This window comes from Neomonachus schauinslandi, chromosome 2 (genome assembly GCF_002201575.2).
Source record: "Neomonachus schauinslandi chromosome 2, ASM220157v2, whole genome shotgun sequence".
Lineage (NCBI taxonomy): Eukaryota > Metazoa > Chordata > Mammalia > Carnivora > Phocidae > Neomonachus > Neomonachus schauinslandi.
In genome coordinates this window covers 141,303,244-141,323,782 of record NC_058404.1, presented here as the reverse complement: position 1 = coordinate 141,323,782, position 20,539 = coordinate 141,303,244, and the positions used below count along the sequence as shown (strand labels likewise).

The window sequence follows — 20,539 nt, the reverse complement described above, 5'->3', positions numbered from 1 at the left end:
CCAGATGTTATGGGGATTGGTCTTCCCTGTGTGGGCTCCCTGGTGTGAGGGTCTGTTTCTCTCTCCTCTCTGTGCCCATGGTGTTCCTCCCTCCTATGGACAGTCCTGCAGGTCCATTTAGCTCCCAGCCACATCTCTGTCCTTCCTACCTTCTTCAAAGTGGCCTCTTCTCTACATTTAGTTGTGGAGTCTGTTCTGCCAGCCTTTGGGTCATTTTCTGGGTTATTTATACTGAATTGGCTGTTACCTAGTTGTGTCCCCAGGATGAGGTGAGCTTATGGTCCTCTTACTTTGCGATTTTCCCCAGAAGTCTCCTGATGTTATGATGTTGTTATTTTTGTGCATGTCTCTTAGTACACATGTGCAGGAGTTCCTCTGGGGCATATTCCCAGAAGTGGAATAACTGCATCATTGATATGTGTATGCCCACCTCATTGAATTATGCCATATTGTTTTCCAAAGTGGTATTCCAATTCATACTCTTATCTACTATGTGTAAAATTTACCCTTAACATTTTCAGCAATCCCAGACTTTTAAAAAAAAGTTACCAGTCTGATGTATGTAAAACATTGCTACTTAAATGATCACATCTAGAAACTGTTACCTGTCCACAATTTAATCAAAGCCTGCTTGCTTTACTGAAGAAGTCTTGTGAAAAAAAATATTGTCAGCTGCAGTAAATAATATACTTAGTAATGTGGTTGATTTACATGCTGATGTAATTTTAATTTACAGGCCAATTGACCACTCTTTAAATAGCAAGGTGGAATGATATTTTATTGTGGTTTAAATTAATATTTACGTGATTACTAATGAGATTGTGCATTTTCCCCTACATTCATGTATCATTTATGTTTCCTCTTAAATTAGAAACTTGTTTATCTCTTTCGTTTATTTTTTATTTTTTTTAAGATTTTATTTATTTATTTGACAAAGACACATCAAGAGAGGGAACACAAGCGGGGGGGCAGTGGGAGAGGGAGAAGCAGGCTGATGCAGGGCTTGATCCCAGGACCCTGGGGTCATGACCTGAGCCAAAGGCAGACGCTTAACGACTGAGCCACCCAGGTGCCCCTCTTTCATTTACTTTTTAATTGGGTTGATCTTACATATTCTGGATACTAATCCTTTGTTATATAGGTTGCTATTCTGTTCTTCCAGTTTTTTTTTTTTTATTTGACAGAGAGAGAGACAGCCAGAGAGGGAACACAAGCAGGGGGAGCAGGAGAGGGAGAAGCAGGCTTCCCACTGAGCAGGGAGCCTGATGTGGGGCTTGATCCCAGGACCTGGGATCATGACCTGAGCCTAAGGCAGACGCTTAACACCTGAGCCACCCAGGCGCCCCTGTTCTTCCAGTTTTTGGCTTGTCTTTCACTTTCTTTAATAAACAGATGTTCTTAACACTAATAAGTCACTTTTTGGCTAGTGCTTTTGGGTTTTGTTTGTGAAATTATTCCCTCCCGAACAGTCAAAAAGATATTTTCCTGCATAAAGTCTTTAGTTTTGCCATTCAAATGTAAATCCTTAGTCTACCTAGATTTGATGTTTGAGTGTGTGTGTGGTGTGAGATAGGGATCTAAATATACTCTTTTCCGTATGGATAATCCCTTTCCTTAACACCACTTAATTGAATTATTCGCATAGTGATTTGTAATAGCATTTGTCATATTTCCGATATCCACATGTGTATGGGTTTGTTGCTGGGCTCTCTTTGCTTTATTAGTTTGTCTTTCTCTACTTGTGCCAATAGCCAAGTGTCTTAATTACCATAGCTTCATAAGAAGTTGATACCTGGTAAGGCAATTCCCTCCACTTTGCTGTTATTCTTCAGAAGTACCATAGGCAACTCTATGAATGTATAGCATATATGTTTATTATGTAAATAAAGAAAATTTAAATTTTTATTATTGTTGTTATTTATTTATTTATTTGACAGAGAGAGACACAGTGAGAGCGGGAACACAAGCAGGGGGAGTGGGAGAGGGAGAAGCAGGCCTCCTGCTGAGCAGGGAGCCAGATGCGGGGCTCTATCCCAGGACCCCGGGATCATGACGTGAGCTGAAGGCAGATGTTTAATGACTGAGCCACCCAGGCGCCCCTAAAATTTAAATTATTAAAAAGAAATTCAGGATACATATACATATTACATAATAGTAGAGCTAACATACTCTGTTGAGCCTGAACTGGATTAAGTTAAAAATAAGTGAAGACAGGGGTGCCTGACATGCTCAGTTGGTAGAGCATGTGACTTTCAATCTTGGGGTTGTAAGTTCAAGCCCCACGTTGGGTGTAGAGATTACTTAAAAATAAAATTAAAACAAAAAAGTAAATGAAGGCAGAATTGTTCAGTTAGATGTTTGATTGGCTTTAGTTTCAAGAATTGCAGTTTCTACTCTTAGTTTTTTTGTTTTTAAGATTTATTTATTTATTTATTTGAGAGAGAAAGAGCACAAGCAGGAGGGGCAGAGGGAGGCAGGGAGAGAATCCGAAGCAGACTCCACACTGAGCACCGAGCCCAACACTGGACTTGATCCCGCGATCCTGAGATCACGACCTGAGCTGAAACCAAGAGTTGGACACTTAACTGACTGGGCCACCCAGGCACCCCTACTACTACACTTTTTAAAGATGGTTGAGACTCCGAAAATAATGACTATTTTTGTTTTGAAAAACATTGATTAAGAATGTAAAAATTAGGGCGCCTGGGTGGCTCAGTTGGTTAAGCGACTGCCTTTGGCTCAGGTCATGATCCTGGAGTCCCTGGATCGAGTCCCGCATCGGGCTCCCTGCTCGGTGGGGAGTCTGCTTCTCCCTCTCACCCTCCCCCCTCCATGTGCTCTCTCTCTCTCAAATAAATAAATAAAATCTTTAAAAAAAAAAAAGAATGTAAAAATTATGGATGTAATGGTTAATATTAATATTTTACATGTTTTTTTCCTTTCAAGTCTTGATACATCATCAAAAGCATGGTCTTTCCAAGATGGCTTATCAGACACCTCTTTATCCTTGTTCTGTATATGTTCAGGTGCCCAGCAGACATTTTGCTGCTGCTACAAAGTAAGTATTTTTTTTATTAATTTTGTTTGTTTTCATTTAAAATTTTGATTAAAAAACATTATGCTTTTGTCCCATAAAGATGTACAGGGACATACAGTTGTGAAAGTTAAACATCTCTGCTTTTTTGACCCTTTGTAGTTGTAAAGGAAAATATGACTTATAGTAATACTTAACATTTATTGAACACTGACATTCAATGGCTGATTTAGGTTCCGCAGCTACTTTATGTGGAAGCTGTTGTTAGCATGTTCTTTTTTGAGTTGAAAAGCATGGCGTTGAAAGATTATGTAACTTGCCTAGGTTCACAGAGGTAGTAATTGTTGGAGCTAGGACTTTGTGACATAATAAATATTTATATTGGTCTCTGCCTCCAGTTCCTGATACAGAGCTCCTAAAATTCCTGTAATCTTCTGAGTGATAGGGATGCTAGGAGCATCTATTATTCTAATATTTGGTCTTTTACCCAGTTTCTGATACAGAGCTCCTAAAACCCTTGTAATTTTCTGGGTGATAGGAGCATCTTTTGTTCTAACAAGGAACTCTTGGGGCTCCTAGATGGAGGCTGGTCACCAGAAAGACCAAGCCATGATTAGAAGCTTTCAGCCCCACCTGTCATCCAGAGAAGCTAGAGATTGAATTCATAATCAATCATGCCTCCATAAAAATCCCTGTATTATGAGGTTCCAAAAGTTTCTGGATTGGTGAACATATACATTTGCCCAAAGGGTGGTGTACCCAGACCCAACGGGAACAGAAACTCTTGTACTCCAGACTCTTCTGGACCTTGCCCTGTCCACCTATTCATCTGTATCCTTTATCATATCTTCTGTTATATAATAAACTGGTAAATGTTAAAAAAGTGTTTCTCTGAGTTCTGTGAGTTATTCTAGGAAATTATGAAGTCTGTGGAGGGGGTCATAGGATCCCTTGATTTATAGCCAGTTGGCCAGAAATACCAGAGGCCTTGAATTGTGATAGGCATCTGAGGTGGAGGCAGTCTTATGGAACTGAGTCCTTAACTTGTGGGATCTATTCAGGTAGATAGTATCAGAACTGTCTTCCATTGTTGGATACCTGGCTTATATCAGATAATTGGTTGGTGTGGGAAAAAAATCCACACATTTAGTGTCAGAATTGTTGTTTCTTATTTAACTGTATATCCTGTTCTACATCTTGCTTGCTTGCTTTTAACTTAACAATATATCTTGGAGATTGTTTCAGATGGAGCTGTCTAGTTATTTTTTTTATTGAGATATAATTGAAATATAACATTAGTGTCAGTTGTACAACATAATGATTCAGTATTTGTATGTTTTGGGAAATGCTCACCACGGTAAGTCTGGTTAATATCTATCACTATACAAAGCTACAATTTCTTTTCTTGTGATGAGAATTTTTGAAGACTTACTTTCTTAGTAACTTTCAGATAGACAGTACAGTTTTATTTATTTTTAATTTTTTAAATTTTTAAATTTTTTTAAAGATTTTATTTATTTGACTGAGAGATAGAGAGAGCACAAGTAGGCAGAGTGGCAGGCAGAGGGAGAGGGAGAAGCAGACTCCCCGCTGAGCAGGGAGCCCGATGTGGGACTTGATCCCAGGACCCTGGATCATGACCTGAGCCGAAGGCACATGCTTAACAACTGAGCCACCCAGGCGCCCCAACAGTACAGTATTATTAATAATAGTCACCATGCTATACATTACATCCCCATGATTATTTATTTTATAACTGGAATTTTTTACTTTTGACCACTTACTGCCTCTCTCTGGTAACCACCAATCTGTTCCCTGCATCTGTGAGATTTTTTTTTTTTTTAATATTTCATGTATAAGTGAGATCATATGGCATTTGTTATTCTCTGACTTATTTCACTTAGCATAATGCCTTTAAGGTCCATCCATGTTGTCTCAGATGGCAAGATTTCATTCTTTTTTTATGGCTGAATACTATTTCATTGTGTATATGTACCATATTTTCTTTATCCATTCATTTGTCAATGGACATTTAGGTTGTTTCCATGTTTTGGCTATTGTAAATAATGCCGTAATGAACACGCATATAATATTTCATTGTGTGAATATACAATAATTTATTTAACCACTTCCCTGTTTCCCCCTATGGCACACATTTATCTTCTCAGTCTTTTGCTATTATAAGTGAATAATCATGTACATAGACCTTGTCAAAGATTATGAATGTATTTGTAGTATAAACTCTGAGAAATAGAATTTTTGAATCAAAAGATGTGTGCATTTATAATTTTGATAGGTAATAAGTAATACTAAATTGCCTTCATAGAGATATTGCTAATTTATGGCCTTACCAGTATATTGTATTAGAATGTCTACTTTTCCATGTATAGTATAGTTAAAATTTTTGAACTTTGCCAATTTGATAGGTAATAAATAGTATCATCAAGTTTTAATTTTTTTTCATGTCTGACAATGAGAATTATTCAGTAGCTTGATGAGAAGTTGTGGTTATTTTTTTTAAGATTTTTTATTTATTTGTTTGAGAGAGAGAGTGCCCAAGCATGCATGCATGCTGGGGGGAGGGGCAGAGGGACAGGGGAGAGAGAATCCCAAGCAGACTCCTTGATGAGCACAGAGCCTGATGTGGCGCTTGATCTCATGATTCTGAGATCACAACCTGAGCTGAAACCAAGAGTTGGACGCTTAACTCACTGTGCCACCCAGGTGCCCCTGTGGTTTTAATTTTTTAATGTACTGACTTTATAATACACTAAAAAATCGTTTTTGTATGGCAAAAAAAAATTTTTTTATCAGGATCTGAGACAGGGTGGAGAGGCTTGTGCTTGCTTCTCTCTTCTCTCTTGTCATTTTGAATCTCTTCGTTGGTCCATGTATGTGCATGTACTCATGGTTTGCCAGTGGCAGATCCCTGATAAAAAAGGCCACTTTGGTCATCTCCGACTTTGGTTCTGTTTCTTTGTTGATAATAGGTTCTTTTTCTTCTTCATGTATCTCAAAATTTTTTATTGACTGCCAAACATCTTGTGTAGAACAGTTGAAGCCAAAGTACCTAGTATTTATGCCCGGGAATGCACATGCCTGTTGTCACTGTGTTGAATCAGTCCAGTCAGAAGTCAAGCTAGGTTTTGGTTTTGTTGTTGCTATGGTTACCACCAGCTTCAAATTTCTGTACTTTACCTTGTGCATAGGATGGGGCCTGGGTTGCTTGGAAGGTTTTTCTCAGTGTTCCCATTTTATGCTCTGTTTTCTGCTTTGCCAATGCAGGCAGCTGTGCCTCAGAGGGGGAGGTCTCTATACTCTTGCTCCTTCCCTAGTATAGATTGCTGTTGCTTATTAGTGCTTGCTAGTCTGGAGATGGGTGCAGGAGGGATCCTCTGTTTTCCAAACCAGACTTTATCTTAAGTGGGCCCAGTGTGGCTGGACCTTCGGGATGGGGTTTTCTTAGTATTTCTATCCCTTCTCCCCATGGTATTTATCTACTGCTGGTCTTTGCCAGAGTGTCCAGGCCCTTCCCCCCAGCTTTACTGTACTGTAGAGGATACTGTGCTCTGGACTGTTTCCTGACCTACCCCTAAGGGTAGAAGTTTTTGTTTTTTTTCTTCTTTCTTTTCCCTATACACATGGGTGATTACCTGTGCCCTACATGGTTTCAGGGTTACTTGCCTTTCTGGCAGCAGTGGCTAATCTCTGTACCTGTACTCTTTAGGGAGGCTTTCTAGTCTCCTGGCCTGCTCCCATCTTTCCCAGGAGCATTTGGTGGAGGTCTGTGGAAAGAGCCTACAAATTGAGTATGAATTCCCATTGTGTTTGAATGTCCCAGGGGCTTTATAGTAGCCCTAACATTCTTACCTGTTTGCCTTCCTCTTATACTCTGCTACAGGTGAGAGTGTCCTGAGTATGCATGTGGAGTGGTAGAAGGGAATGTGGGCTGATTCTTCTTGGATTTAAGGCTACTTGGCTGACCTGTGATCTCAGCTTTGTGATGCATTCAAGAAAAGTTGTGATTTTATCCAACTCTCTAGTTGTTAATACTCTTTCCAATTTTTATTTTTTAATTTTCATTTATTTGTATTATTGACTGGGTTTTATTCTTTTGGCTTTCACATTATAAGCATAAGCAGAACTTCTGCATTTAGTTTCATGAATAAACCAGGGTCAGAGATATTAATGAATTTATTTACATGATTATACTGAGAAATGAGTTGTCCAGATGTTTGCATTCCATTAATAATTACATGCCCTAGGCATTTTCTCTTTAGTTCTGTTTAGTTTGACAGAAGTTGTGTATCACCATGCCCCCCAACTTCCATCCCCCAATTCCTCAATGTAAAGGGTTTTTCAGGCTTGAAGGGACTTGGATCTCTGGGGTCACAGATCTTCAAAGGTCTTGAAGTGAGCTTTATTATAGCACTGAATTTTTTTGTTTGTTTGTTTTATTTGAGTATGACCATGGAATTATTTTTCCTTTCATGCTTTTGGAGTTAAGGGACAAATGAGGCAGGGGGAGAGTTATTACCTGAGTGTAATCTCTTTCTTTTTTTTAAAGATTTCATTTATTTGACAGAGAGAGACACAGCGAGAGAGGGAACACAAGCAGGAGGAGTGGGAGAGGAAGAAGCAGGCTTCCCGCGGAGCAGGTAGCCCGATGTGGGGCTCGATCCCAGAACCCTGGGATCATGACCTGAGCTGAAGGCAGACGCTTAACTGACTTAGCCACCCAGGCATCACTGAGTATAATCTATTATTACTCATTTAATCTATGTGGTTTAGGTACCCAGGTAACTGCAGCTAAATTCTCTTTGATTCAGACTGCCAGGCATTTTTCCCTCACCTTGGCAAAAACCTTTTTTAAGTATGATTTATTTTTAGTCCCCAAGAATCAAAGTATTTAAGCTCTCCTGATAGGGCCTTACATAATTGCATGAACAACAGAGGTCTTCTGGATATGATTCTAATGAATAAAGATAGACATTTTTTGGAGGGTCATGGAAAACTGGCAGTGGGTCTATTAAATTAATTAGTGACAGATTTTGTTCAGTTGTGCTTTTTTTTAATTTTGGAAGAAAGTGGTTTTTTTAGAGTCCTATTTGATCTCTGTTATAATGACATTATGCTTTTTTTTTCTTTAAAACAGTGTTCCATTTGTAACTTAAAAATATTTTTACTGAATCAGCTCAAATATTTTGTGAAACAAGGACCAAAGTATAAATAAACAAATTGCTGTATACTCAATGCACTCTATGTATCAGACTTCTATTGGGTGTTGCATATATTTATGAATTTAAAAATCATGTTTCAGTCCCTGGGAATTTGATATTAATTGCAATTTAAATGGACAGGTTCAGCCATGATAAAAAATTTTGTGGTGAAATCAGCATTTATGTAAAGTAAGTCTGTAGGTTACAGCTAGGACATTTATTTGTTTTGTTTCTTTTAGATGGAGAGTATTTTACTAAAACATGCTCTTTAGGCTCCTTCTTTTATTGGCCTCCCTATTCTTTTACTAAATATAAAATAAAAATGTGATTTCTCCAGTTTGGAAGATTTGGAATTTTGTGGAGTACTTCCAAAGTAGCTATTGAGGCATGTTGCATCCATCCACTTGGACACCTGCTTAGACTTGTCATCAGTCCAGAAGGACACCTGTGTCCCATTAAAAATGAGCATTGTCATTATCTGCTATTCTGTTGAATTGCTTATTAGCTGAGAGGATGCTGTTAGTTGTGGTAATAAGGATTCATTGAGGGCTAAAAAGTAAGAATGGAATTATACATTGGATTGGATTTTGAGTTTCTTTTTTAAAAATTTATTTTACTGTCATCTGTTTCTTTCACATAAATTTTATAGGACCTATATTAGTTTTCTGTTAACAAATTACCACAAACTTTGTTGTTTAAAACATTAGAAGTTTGTTATCTTGCAGTTCTGTAAGTCAAGTCTGTCATGGATCTCACTGGGCTAAAATCAAGGTGTCAGCAGGGCTTCCTTCCTCTCTAGAAGCTCTAGGGGAATATCTGTTTCTTCTCCATTCCCACTTTTGAGAGGCTACCGACATTCCTGGGCTTGTGGCCACCTTCCTCCATCTTCAAAGCCAGGAATGGCAGATTCCCTTTCATGCTCGAATTTCTTCTGTCTCTTTCCATCTCTTTCAAATGTAGGTGGGAAAGGGGAAAGTTTCTCTGCTTTCAAGGACTTGTGTGATTAGATTGGCCCCTGGATTATCCAGATAATCTCCCCATGTCAAAGTCTTTAGCCCTAAGCACATCTGCAAAGCCTTTTTTGCCATGTAGATATAACATTGTTGGAAAGCCATTATTCTGCCTACAACAGAACTCAAACCTTTTTCTAGAAATATTACTTAACTAATTTAAAACTCTGTGGTTAAAAGATTATAGGTGTGATTTGAAATAGTGTTGAGAAAATATATGCTATTATCTCTAGCTCTTTTTTTTTTTCCCTGTCTTCTTAGGTTCAAACTCTTATCTGCTCTCTTAACTTACCTGTTGAACATATTTTCCTAGATATTTTGTAAACACCTTGTTAGCTTTTGTTATATACCAAACCACTCAAGAATTCTTTATTATTGCCCACACATCTGTGGGTCAGCTGATCTAAGCTAGGTTTGGATGGGTGTCTCTTAGGACTTTGGCTGGGCTTGCTGCACATCTGTGAGTCTGCACGTCAGTTGTGAATTGTCCAATCTAGCCTCTAGCCTGGGGCCCTGTGGGGGCAACTCTGTTTCACAGTCTCTTATTCTCCTGCCTTTGGGGTGGCACAAGCATGTTCTTACGGAAATGGCAGAAATACAAGCATGGAAGTGGGAACATATGAAGCTTCTTATTGGCCTAGGCTTAGAGCAGAGAACTGTCACTTTTGCTTTATTATATTGGCCAAACTAGTCACATGACCAATCCAAGTGCTGGGAAATATGCTCTACCCCTTTAAATGGGAGGAACTGCAAAGTCACCAGCAAAGTGACTTGAATGAAGAGAGGGGATAAAGAATTAGGGTCAGTGATGCAACTAACCCCACACTCAAACTCTGTATTGCCCCAAACTGAACTCATCTCACAAGAAACCTGTTTTGCCTTTATTTCTGGTCTTAATGATACTATGCTATGTCTGGTCACCCAAGCCAGAAACGTAGGAAGTATTGTATAAAAATAGTCTTCTTTTTTCATCTTTATTTTTCTGCAGTATTTACTTTATAAATATCTAATCTCTCATCTTCTCCAGCCTCTTACCATCACTGCTGTCATATCTCCTTGAGAAGAAAGGAAGGGGCTAGTCTTTATATTGTCTCCAATCCGACTTCCTTCAAATCTATCTCTCATATTGTAGCCGGAATATTCTACTGGAAATACAGATGTCACTCCTGTTCTGTAGCTTCTCATTGCCTCTAGCGAAGGCCCTCTATGATCTAGATTCTCCAGCCCCATCTTCAGATGTTTCTTGCCTTCTGTTTTGCCCTGTAGTTCAGGAGTCAGCAAACTATGTCTAGTGGGCCAAAAAATCTGTTCTGCCATCTATTTTTGTATGGTTCGTGAACATAGTTCTTACATTTTTAAGTGATTGGATAAAAAAAGAAAAAACAGTATTTTGTGACACATGAAAATTATGAAATTTAAGCCATTTGTTTGTAAATAACGTTTTATTGGAACATGGCTACACTCATTCATTTTTCAGTGTCTATGGCTGCTTTCACATTACAGTGGCATAATTGAAATACTGAGGTAAGAGACTATAAAATATTTCCTGTCTGGCCCTTAGAGAAAAATTTTGTCCCCCTCTGCTCTCGTCAGAATTTATAATAGCTCTCCTTGTGTACTTGTATTCTGTTTGATGACTCAGTAATTTTATTATGTTGTTTCTTTGCCTGGCTAACTCTACTTTTTAAGATAATAGCTTTATTGAGATATAATTTACATACCATTCAATTCACCCATTTAAAGTGTACAGTTCAGTGGTTTTTAATGTATTCACACTTTTGCCACCATCACAGTGTTATTTTTAGAACATTTTTGTTAACTTGCGCTAAAACCTCATGCCTATTGGCAGTTAGGCCCCATTTTTCTAACCTCCTCTCCCAGCCTTGGACAATCACTAAATCTACTTTCAGTTTCTGTGGATTTGCCCATTCTTGATGTTTCATACAAATGGAACCATAAAATATGTGGTCTTTTGTGACTGGCTTCTTTCATTTGCATAATGTTTTTAAAGTTTATACTTATTGTAGCTTGTATCAGTACTTCATTCCTTTTCACTGCTGATTAATATTTTATTGTGGATATATCACATTTTGTATCCATTCATCTGGGTTATTGAACATTTGGGTTGTTTTTACTTTTTGACTGTTAGGAGTAATGCTGCAATGAACATTTGTGTACATGTTTTCATGTAGTCATATGTTTTCGTCTCTCTTGGGTATATACTTCAGCTAATTCTTCCTTATCCTTCAAGAATTGATGTTAGGGTCATCTTCTCTAGAACACTTCCCTAGCTTCCTAGACTGGATTAAATGTCTTCCCTGCGGCTCCGAGAACAGTGTGTCAAAGTACTTACCCATTGTATTGAAATTATCTGTTTGCATGTCTGTATCCTCTATTCCTCTAAACTTTTGGAGAGCAGCATCAATGCCTTATCCAACTTTGCATCAACTGCAAACAGTACAAAAGTTTACTTAATATTTGTTCAACTAGAAACATTGTAAAGCAGTCTATGCTTTTGAATTAAAATAAACTTAAAAAATAAAAATAAAATAAACTTTATCTTTTGTTATTTTTTGTGTTTTATGTACATTGGCTTTTTATTTTTTATTTTTTTAAAGATTTTATTTATTTATTTGAGAGAGACAGACTGAGATAGCGACAGAAATAGCCAGAGAGAGCTTGAGCGGGGAGGAGAGGGAGAAGCAGGCTCCCAGCTAAGCAGGGAGCCTGATGTAGGGCCTGATCCCAGGACCCTGAGGTCATGACCTGAGCCGAAGGCAGATGCTTAACCGACTGAGCCACCCAGGAGCCCCTACATTGGTTTTAAAAAAAAAAGTTTCTTTTTTTTTTTTTTTAAAGATTTTATTTATTTATTTGAGAGAGAGAGAGAATGAGAGAGAGAGAACACATGAGAGGGGATAGGGTCAGAGGACGAAGCAGACTCCCTGCCGAGCAGGGAGCCCGATGCGGGACTCGATCCAGGGACTCCAGGATCATGACCTGAGCCGAAGGCAGTCGCTTAACCAACTGAGCCACCCAGGCGCCCCCCCCAAAAAAGTTTCTTAGAATATGTACTGAGATAACTGATCTTGAATTTGTCTTTTTTTAAGGCCTGCAAAGAAAACAAAAAAAGGTGTGAAAGACAAAGCATCAGATGAGAAAAAAGATGAGATAGAAAAAATAAAGTCATACTCCTTTATGGAAGGCGAACCTGAGGATGATGTCTACTTAAAGCGCTTATATCCAAGACAGATATATGAGGTGGAGAAAGCTATTCAGTTACTTAAGAAATTTCAAACTCTGGACTTTACTAATCCAAAGCAAGGTGTTTATCTTGATTTGACACTGGATATGGCACTGGGGAAAAAGGTATGTAGACTCAACTAAAATAAATTTATTTGTGAACAGGAGCTGTATGAATTGCTGTTTCTTAATTTTTAAAGTTCCTTTTTTCTTATAATAATTTTTGGGAAGTCTTATGTTCTTTCTATACTATGGGATGAAAAATTTTGTTTTTATTTTCCAAATATAAAAATACGTTGAACATACTCTGCAGAGTCGATGAACATTTATCTCCTAGTTACCTGAAAATCACTGGTATAAATTTCATAAAGTAGTGTTAAAATTAATTGAGGTATTACTGTAACTTTGAAAAATGACTTAAGCTGCCTGGGTGTCATATTCCTTTTCTGTAAATGAGGGTTTGGGATTAGAGGTATGTTCCTTAGAGTCCTGCGTTGAGACTAAGTTTGCATCAGTGGGGTGCCAAGCCCCTCACTCTTGCTTCAACCAGAACTTTTCTGCTTTATTTGTTTATATGGCAGTTCCTTGGATGACTTTTGTTTATAAAACTCTAAAAGTAGTAAAAATACTGAATTAGAGTTGAGGTCCATTACAACTCTAAATCTCATTTAAGAAATCTAATTTTCTTGGAAATGGTATTTTAATTTTTATTCTGAGGATGTCTTTTTTTCGGTCAAACTAGAAGGTACAAAATTTTGAATACAGTGTAACAACTTCAACAACAACAGTGGTTGAACACTTAGGAGGAGGCTGTATAGTGTAGCGCTTAAAGAGCATGGGCCCTGGAGTCAAACTACAGCACAGGCCAGAATCCTGGTGTCACCACTTACTTGCTTTTTGACTTTGGGTTTCTGGTTTAACCTTTTCAGATCTATTTTTTCCGACCTCTTTATAAAGGGAGATAAAATGCTTAGTTTACACAGTTTTTAAGAGGATTAAATGAGGCAGTGCATGTAAAGGACTTGCTAAGTGTTTAATAATCACAATCAACATTTACAGGAAACTTTCTGTGTACCAGCCACAATGCTAAGTGCTTTGCATGCATTTTCTCATTTAATCCTATAATAACCTCAAAAGGGGAAGCTGAGACAGAGAAGCTGAAGTAACTTGTTTATGGTCACAGAATAAGAGGTGAAGTTAGGATTTGAATCAAGGTCTATCTTATTTCATAGTTCTTATTTCTTAGAAACAGTTTATACCAGCCATGCTGTAATTTTATTTTATAGCAGTTTTACTGTTAGTTCTTTTATTTTAAAAATGTTGTAGTATCCAAGATGATCACTTTCTCAGTCAGCCATTAATGTACTGTTGACCCTTGAATAACATAGTTTTGAACTGTGAGGATCCACTTACATGCAGAGTTTTTTTTTATATAAAGGCAGTATACTACTGTAAATGTATTTTCTCTTATTTTCTTACCTCTAGCTTTCTTTGTTATAAGAATACAGTATCTAATACATACAGCATACCAAATATGTGTTGGTTGACTGTTTATGTTATCGATAAGGCTTTTGGTCAATAGTAGGCTATTAGTAGTTAAGTTTTGGGGGAGTCAGAAGTTACATGCAGCTTTTCAACTGTGTGGGGGTAGTGCCCCAACACCCGAGTTCTTTAGAGGTCAACTGTGATTCATAATGAAGAGTTGTAGGACCACAAGCTTCGTTTCAGAAATGAAAGCCACTTGTAGACTATTAACATTGAAAGGGTACTGTTGTCTTCCTAAGACATTTTTTGTTTTCGATAGAGTGCTTATACAACAAGCCAGTGTTTCCCCAGTATTGTGATTACTTGCCATTGAAATATTTACTGAAACTAGTTGTGACATGTTAATGGCAAAGGAATGCCAGTCAGTAAAATTGAGTTGCATGTCTGATGTCAAGTATGCTTAAGAGTTTGTTCTTTCTTGTCTGAAAAGAAATCCTCCGGAAGTTATCTCTACTCAAAGTTTTGCTAAAAATATAACCTTTCAATCAGTCTGAATTAGGGAACAGCCTTTTTTCCCTTTCTTCTAGACTTTAAATCTGCACCAAAACTATGGGCCTAGATTTTCCATGTGAAGTCTAAGTGATATGAGCCACAGGGCTAGACAGGTCCTTGGCTAGAAAACAACAAAGAAGTTCTGAGGCCCTGTAGAATCTCCATTCATATTTGGGTGCCTTAATGCATGCCATTATATATTTTGGATTTTCCAACCGACTTCCCAAAAATCTTTGAAAGTGGTGGGCAGTCCATGTTGTTTCAAAATAGACCCACTCAGAAGAGCCTTTCAGACTTGGCATTCTGTCTTAGATTTAGCGTTAATAGTGACCTACTGAGCAGATTAGCTGGATATTTTCTGTCGTCTATTATGCATAGCTGTGCTCATGTCCTCCTTGATGGTGTTAAAAAACTACATGTTCTTTTGAATTTAATTCAAGTTAGTAAACATTTATTGATATCCATCATGTAGAAAGCATTATACTAGGTGCTGGGGAAGATATGGATATGCAAACACATCACTTAATACATGAGAGATTGTGATGAATGATGTAGAGGTAGAAGCCAAGTGCTGTGGCAGTATGGAGGTGGGGAGAGAGATGCAGATTTTCATTATGATTTCTTAGAAAAGAAATAGAGTCTCTTATGCTTTAAATTGTAATCAGTGAATAGTTCTAGATTAATTAGAGGACATGTGGTAGAATTAAAATGTTGAAAACAAAACATCAGTTTTGTTTTTTTATAGATGTGAGATATATAGAAAAGATGAATGAATTTTTCATTATTATTTTTCCATTGTTGTGTATCTAGAAAAAAGTGGAGCCATTTGCCAGTGTTCTTCGTTTTCCATACCCATTCATTTCAGAAATCAATAAAGTTGCTGTATTTACAGGGGTGAGTAACCTTTGTCAACCTTTCATATCATTTAATTTTTTGTACATATCACATTAATCAGTGCTTAGATTAACTGAATGAGTAGACTATTCACATAGTCTTATTTTCCCCATTTGAAGCAGTTAGATGACTTATTTGAGGTTATGTCATTTGAGAAAGAGCTAAACTAGAAAATTAATTTCATCATTATTAATCTACTACATTATGTTTCTCACAAGAAACTGAAGAGAAATAGAGAATTTGTCCTACTACCTCCTGCTTCCTACTCAGAGTACTCTCTTCAAATAAAAACAATAAAATTATTATTATTTTTTAAAGATTTTTATTTATTTATTTGACAGAGAGAGAGAGAGGAAGAGCACATGTGCGCACATGCAAGCACACAAGCACCCAAGCAGGGGGAGCGGAGGCAGAGGGAGAAGCAGACTCCCTGCTGAGAGGGAACCTGATGTGGGGCTCGATCCCAGGACCCTGAGATCACGACCTGAGTTGAAGGCAGATGCTTAACCGACTTTGCCACCCAGGTGCCCAGTAAAATTGTTTTAAAGCAATGGGCCCACTTAGTGCTGTGAAGACACAGAAACCACACTTAAAAATATCTAGTCTGGAAAACCAGGAAAGTCGAGGTTGTAACAAATAGAATCATATGGCTCTTTGTCAGTCTTTTTGTATTATAAACATTTGAAATGTATTTATGAATTTGTTTTGTAGAGTGTTTTGATTTTTCTGTATCTACTTCACTTTCAAGGAAGAGATTCTTTACTGTTTTTTTCCTAGAAAAGTGGAGAATATAGCTGTTGGAATGCTACAAAACTTGAGTGACTTAAGGGAGTGATATATTTTCACAGTAAAATGAAATGGCATAAAGGGAACATAGAAGATAACTAATACTGTATATATATATATATATATATTTAAAGATTTTATTTATTTATTTGACAGACACAGCGAGAGAGAGAGAGAGAGAGAGAGCGAGAGCACAAGCAGGGGAAGTGGGAGAGTGAGAAGCAGGTTCCCTGCTGAGCAGGGAGCCTTATATGGGGCTGGATCCCAGGACCCTGGGACCATGACCTGAGCTGAAGGCAGACGCTTAATGACTGAGCCACCCAGGCGCCCCTACTGTATATTTTTCTTTTGAATTTTCAAACAGCTGGCTAAATTTTTTTTTTTAGTTTTTAATTCTAGTTAGTTAACATACAGTGTTACATTAGTTTCAGGTGTACAATATAGTTTTGATTCTAGCATTCCTTAAGTAACTTTTCCTCTTTGGTTTGATAAGATGTCTCCATTTAAGTTAGCAAAACTAAATATATCTTAATCTTTTACTTTTGGAAGATGATGTATTGAAGGCAGTGAAGAATTAGATTGAGCCACTTCTTAGGTTCCTAATATGTCATTTCAATGTATTTCCTCATGTGTTAGTCAAGAAACACCTTAATCAACTACAAAGTAAACTTATTCGGTATACAGTATCTCTGATACATCTGATTGAGAAATGATGCATTTTCAGTTAAAAGTAAAAACCACAATTTTTATTTTGAACTGTGATATTATTTCTTACAAAATACTTGAAATCAGACTGAATTTGTTTAAAGATTGATATTCAAACTATTGTATTTTTATAGAATGCATCAGAGATTAAAATAGCAGAAGAAAATGGAGCTGCATTTGCAGGAGGAATTAATCTAATTCAGAAGGTACAGTGTTGTTTTCATATTCATTAGTTATAGAAATTGTTCTGTTATCTTTGCCATGCATTGATTTATTTCATGTGAAACATAACCACTATGCCTATATCTTTTGACAAATGGTTAGTAAAGCTTTGTAGAATAGGGAAAAATTTTCCTACTCTTTTGAGTCTCAAAATCAAGGTAAGAGGGGCGCCTGGGTGGCTCAGTTGGTTAAACGACTGCCTTCGGCTCAGGTCATGATCCTGGAGTCCTGGGATCGAGTCCCGCATCGGGCTCTCTGCTCAGCAGGGAGTCTGCTTCTCCCTCTGACCCTCCCCCCTCTCATGCTCTCTGTCTCTCATTCTCTCTGTCTCAAATAAATAAATAAAATCTTTAAAAAAAAAAAAAAATCAAGCTAAGAAAAAACTATCCAGACAGTCTGATATTAATTATGCTTGATTTACATCATGATTTTTTAACCCCTTGCTTCCTATGTGTTTGTGAGAGTTTTTGTGGGTAGACTGGAAAGAGCAATATGACTCTTTGTGGTTTTGAATGCAAGATTTAAAATGAAATTTAAAAGGTAGTGATATCATGAATATCACTGTTCATGTTTTGAAGATCAAATATTTGTTCTGCCTTCTTGGAGTGAAAAGTGTGATTAACTTCACAGATCACAAAGGATAATATCTGACCTCTGTAGTAATACAATACTTCTGATTACTCTTAACTTTTACTCCAACCACTTCGGAGTGGCACAGGCTCAGCATGAGGCACCAAGTGGTTATGTAGCCTGTGTTAAGAAAGTAGCAAAGAATTTGTGGAGCTGGTTTGCAATCAGAACAATGTTGTTTTGTTTTGTTTTGTTTTGTTTTTTAAGAGGGAAGAAGAGGCATGTCTGTTGAATTTTGGGCGTTATTTCTGAAAATACAAATTTCTAAAGTGTTCTAAATTTGTTTATAGAATGCCTTTTTGTTTTTATTTTTTATTTATTTATTTTTTTAAAGATTTTATTTATTTGACAGAGAGAGATAGCTAGACAGGGAACACAAGCAGGGGGAGTGGGAGAGGGAGAAGCAGGCTTCCCACGGAGCAGGGAGACCGATGCGGGGCTCGATCCCAGGACCCTGGGATCATGACCTGAGCCGAAGGCAGACGCTGAACGACTGGCCTCCCAGGCGCCCACCTTTTTGTTTTTAGAACAGGAGAAAGTGATTTGAAAATTTCTCTTTGCTCCATATCCAGATTTTGATTTGGGGGAAGTTTGCACTGGGCCCTTCCTTTGGGATGTACAAGAGTGTTTGTAGTGTGTTTTTTTCCACCCCAATAGTACTCTAAATGTGGTGGGGATTCTGGATTTTTTTTTTTTTTTTTTTTTTAAAGATTTTATTTATTTATTTGACAGAGGCAGAGATAGCGAGAGCAGGAACACAAGCAGCGGGAGTGGGAGAGGGAGAAGCAGGCTTCCCCTCGAGGAGGGAGCCCGATGTGGGACTCGATCCCAGGACCCTGGGATCATGACCTGAGCCGAAGGCAGCCGCTTAACGACTGAGCCACCCAGGCGCCCCGGGATTCTGGATTTTTAAGGAGAGTCTCCGGAATGATTTTTGGGAGTAGCACTGGTGGAAAATACGAAGAGATTATGCTTTCATGCAGACTCTGGGTCAAAGTCAGAGGGTGGTATCCAGTTGTTTCTGATGTATCATAAGCTTTAATTTAATAAAATTATTAAAATTCTTTTAATTTTTAAAAAATAAGCAATACCACAGATTCTTTGGAATTAGAGAATAGAGCTTGGTTTCTGGAGCCAGAGAACTAACTATTCTTATTAAATCAGTGTACCGCCTTCCATCTGTTTTTTTTTTTTTTTTTCTGAAAGCATAAGAGTGTCTTGTAGAACTGTCAAAACAACAATAGTTTAAATGAAGTTAAATTATAAGCAAGAAATTACTTCTCAAGAAAGAAATGGTAAGGGAGCAGAAAGTCTTCTGTAGAATTAAGTTTATTAAATAAAACATATTTGAAAAAGTAACCCAAATAAGGAAACCAAGTATATTTTGAAATTATTTGGCAAATAAGATGTTACAGTACAGAATTTCTCTTTAAGGGTGCCAGTGGTGATTGATTACTAGAGGGAAAATGCCAGTTGTATAAGGCATCACTAGCATATTCTTGCAAGTTACTCCATGGAATCTTTCAAAGCTTATCCATGTTATTTTATTTTTTTAAATTTTCTAAAGATTTGTTTTTTTACCTGAGAGAGAGACAGAGTGCGCACACAAATGGGGGGAGGGGCAGAGGGAGAGGAAGAATCCTTAAGCAGAGTCTGCCCGAGCTCAAGACCTGAGCCAAAACCAGGAGTCAGCCGCCCAACCGACTGAGCCACCCAAGTGCCCCTCATCCATGTTATTTTTAGAAGCTATTCAGATTATGAAATAATTTCAAGACACTTTTGGTAAATAGTATCATGGCTGTGATTTTTTTTTTACACATTTCTGTATTTTTTAGTTAGGTTAAATACTATTTTACTTAGCACTTATAGAAGGTAAATGTAGGGTAAATTTACTGAACTAATAGTCATTTTTTAAGTTAGGTCTTTAATAAATTCATTTTGTTTCAGAACTTCATTTTTACTTGTCTCTAAAGCATGGTTTTCATTTATATGGTTTTGTATTATTCCAAGACGTGATCTTAAGGTTAACTTTAACATAACTTTTAAACAGTTTTAAATTTAAAGGAGCGTGTCATAAAATCCGTATTGAAAGGTCTTAGAGTAGAAATTTCACACACAGTTCTTTGACGTTTCAAAATTGCCTCTGTTTTCATATTTCTATGAATAAGAGCCATTGCATATGTTTGAAATCTGGATCTGCTCTTTATAAGTACACAGACTGACTAATCTGTCCTAAGCCCTCAGTTTCTTGATCTGGGATGTGTGGTCAATATTAGTACTGGCCTCATAGGGTTATTACAAAGACTGGATGAACTAAATCATTTGACATGTTCAGCAGATTGCTTGGTACATGTGGTAAGTGCTCATTTAATGCGAGTTGTTACCATTAAGGGGACCACAGTAAGTTATTTAGGGAGTAAAGAATTTGGAAAAATAAGAATAATAACAGGAAGGTAAAATTCCAGAATCACTGCTTAATTTTGCCATGGTACAAGATTTTAGGGTTCACTGTGTAACCCCAAACCATGTCTTTGAATGACATATTGTGGTAATATTATATGCAAAAAGAATCATTGGTAAAATATTTGTTGTCCAAGCAGTATTATTCTAAAAAGTTGCTTTTTTGTAATCAACTAAATGTTTTTGTAATCATTTTGTAATCAACTAAATGTTTAAATGGAGTATATTGTAGTAGTCTAATAATTATTTCGGATGCTTGCCTGAATTAATTAAAACTATCTTTTAAAAATTAGATATTA

At 37.3% G+C, this 20,539-nt stretch overlaps 1 protein-coding gene across 2 annotated transcripts in view; it reads left to right on the top strand.

The window, feature by feature from the left end:
• MRPL1 (mitochondrial ribosomal protein L1) overlaps window positions 1–20,539 on the top strand; it is a 91,526-nt gene that overhangs the window by 12,626 nt on the left and 58,361 nt on the right. The window contains exons 2-5 of one of the 2 annotated variants that reach the window (XM_021702363.1): window positions 2,947–3,058; window positions 12,374–12,632; window positions 15,354–15,437; window positions 17,063–17,134. In XM_021702363.1, coding sequence (XP_021558038.1) covers window positions 2,947–3,058; window positions 12,374–12,632; window positions 15,354–15,437; window positions 17,063–17,134 — 527 coding nt within the window. The remainder of the gene's footprint in view (window positions 1–2,946; window positions 3,059–12,373; window positions 12,633–15,353; window positions 15,438–17,062; window positions 17,135–20,539) is intronic. The other variant, XM_021702364.1, reaches the window with a different exon arrangement.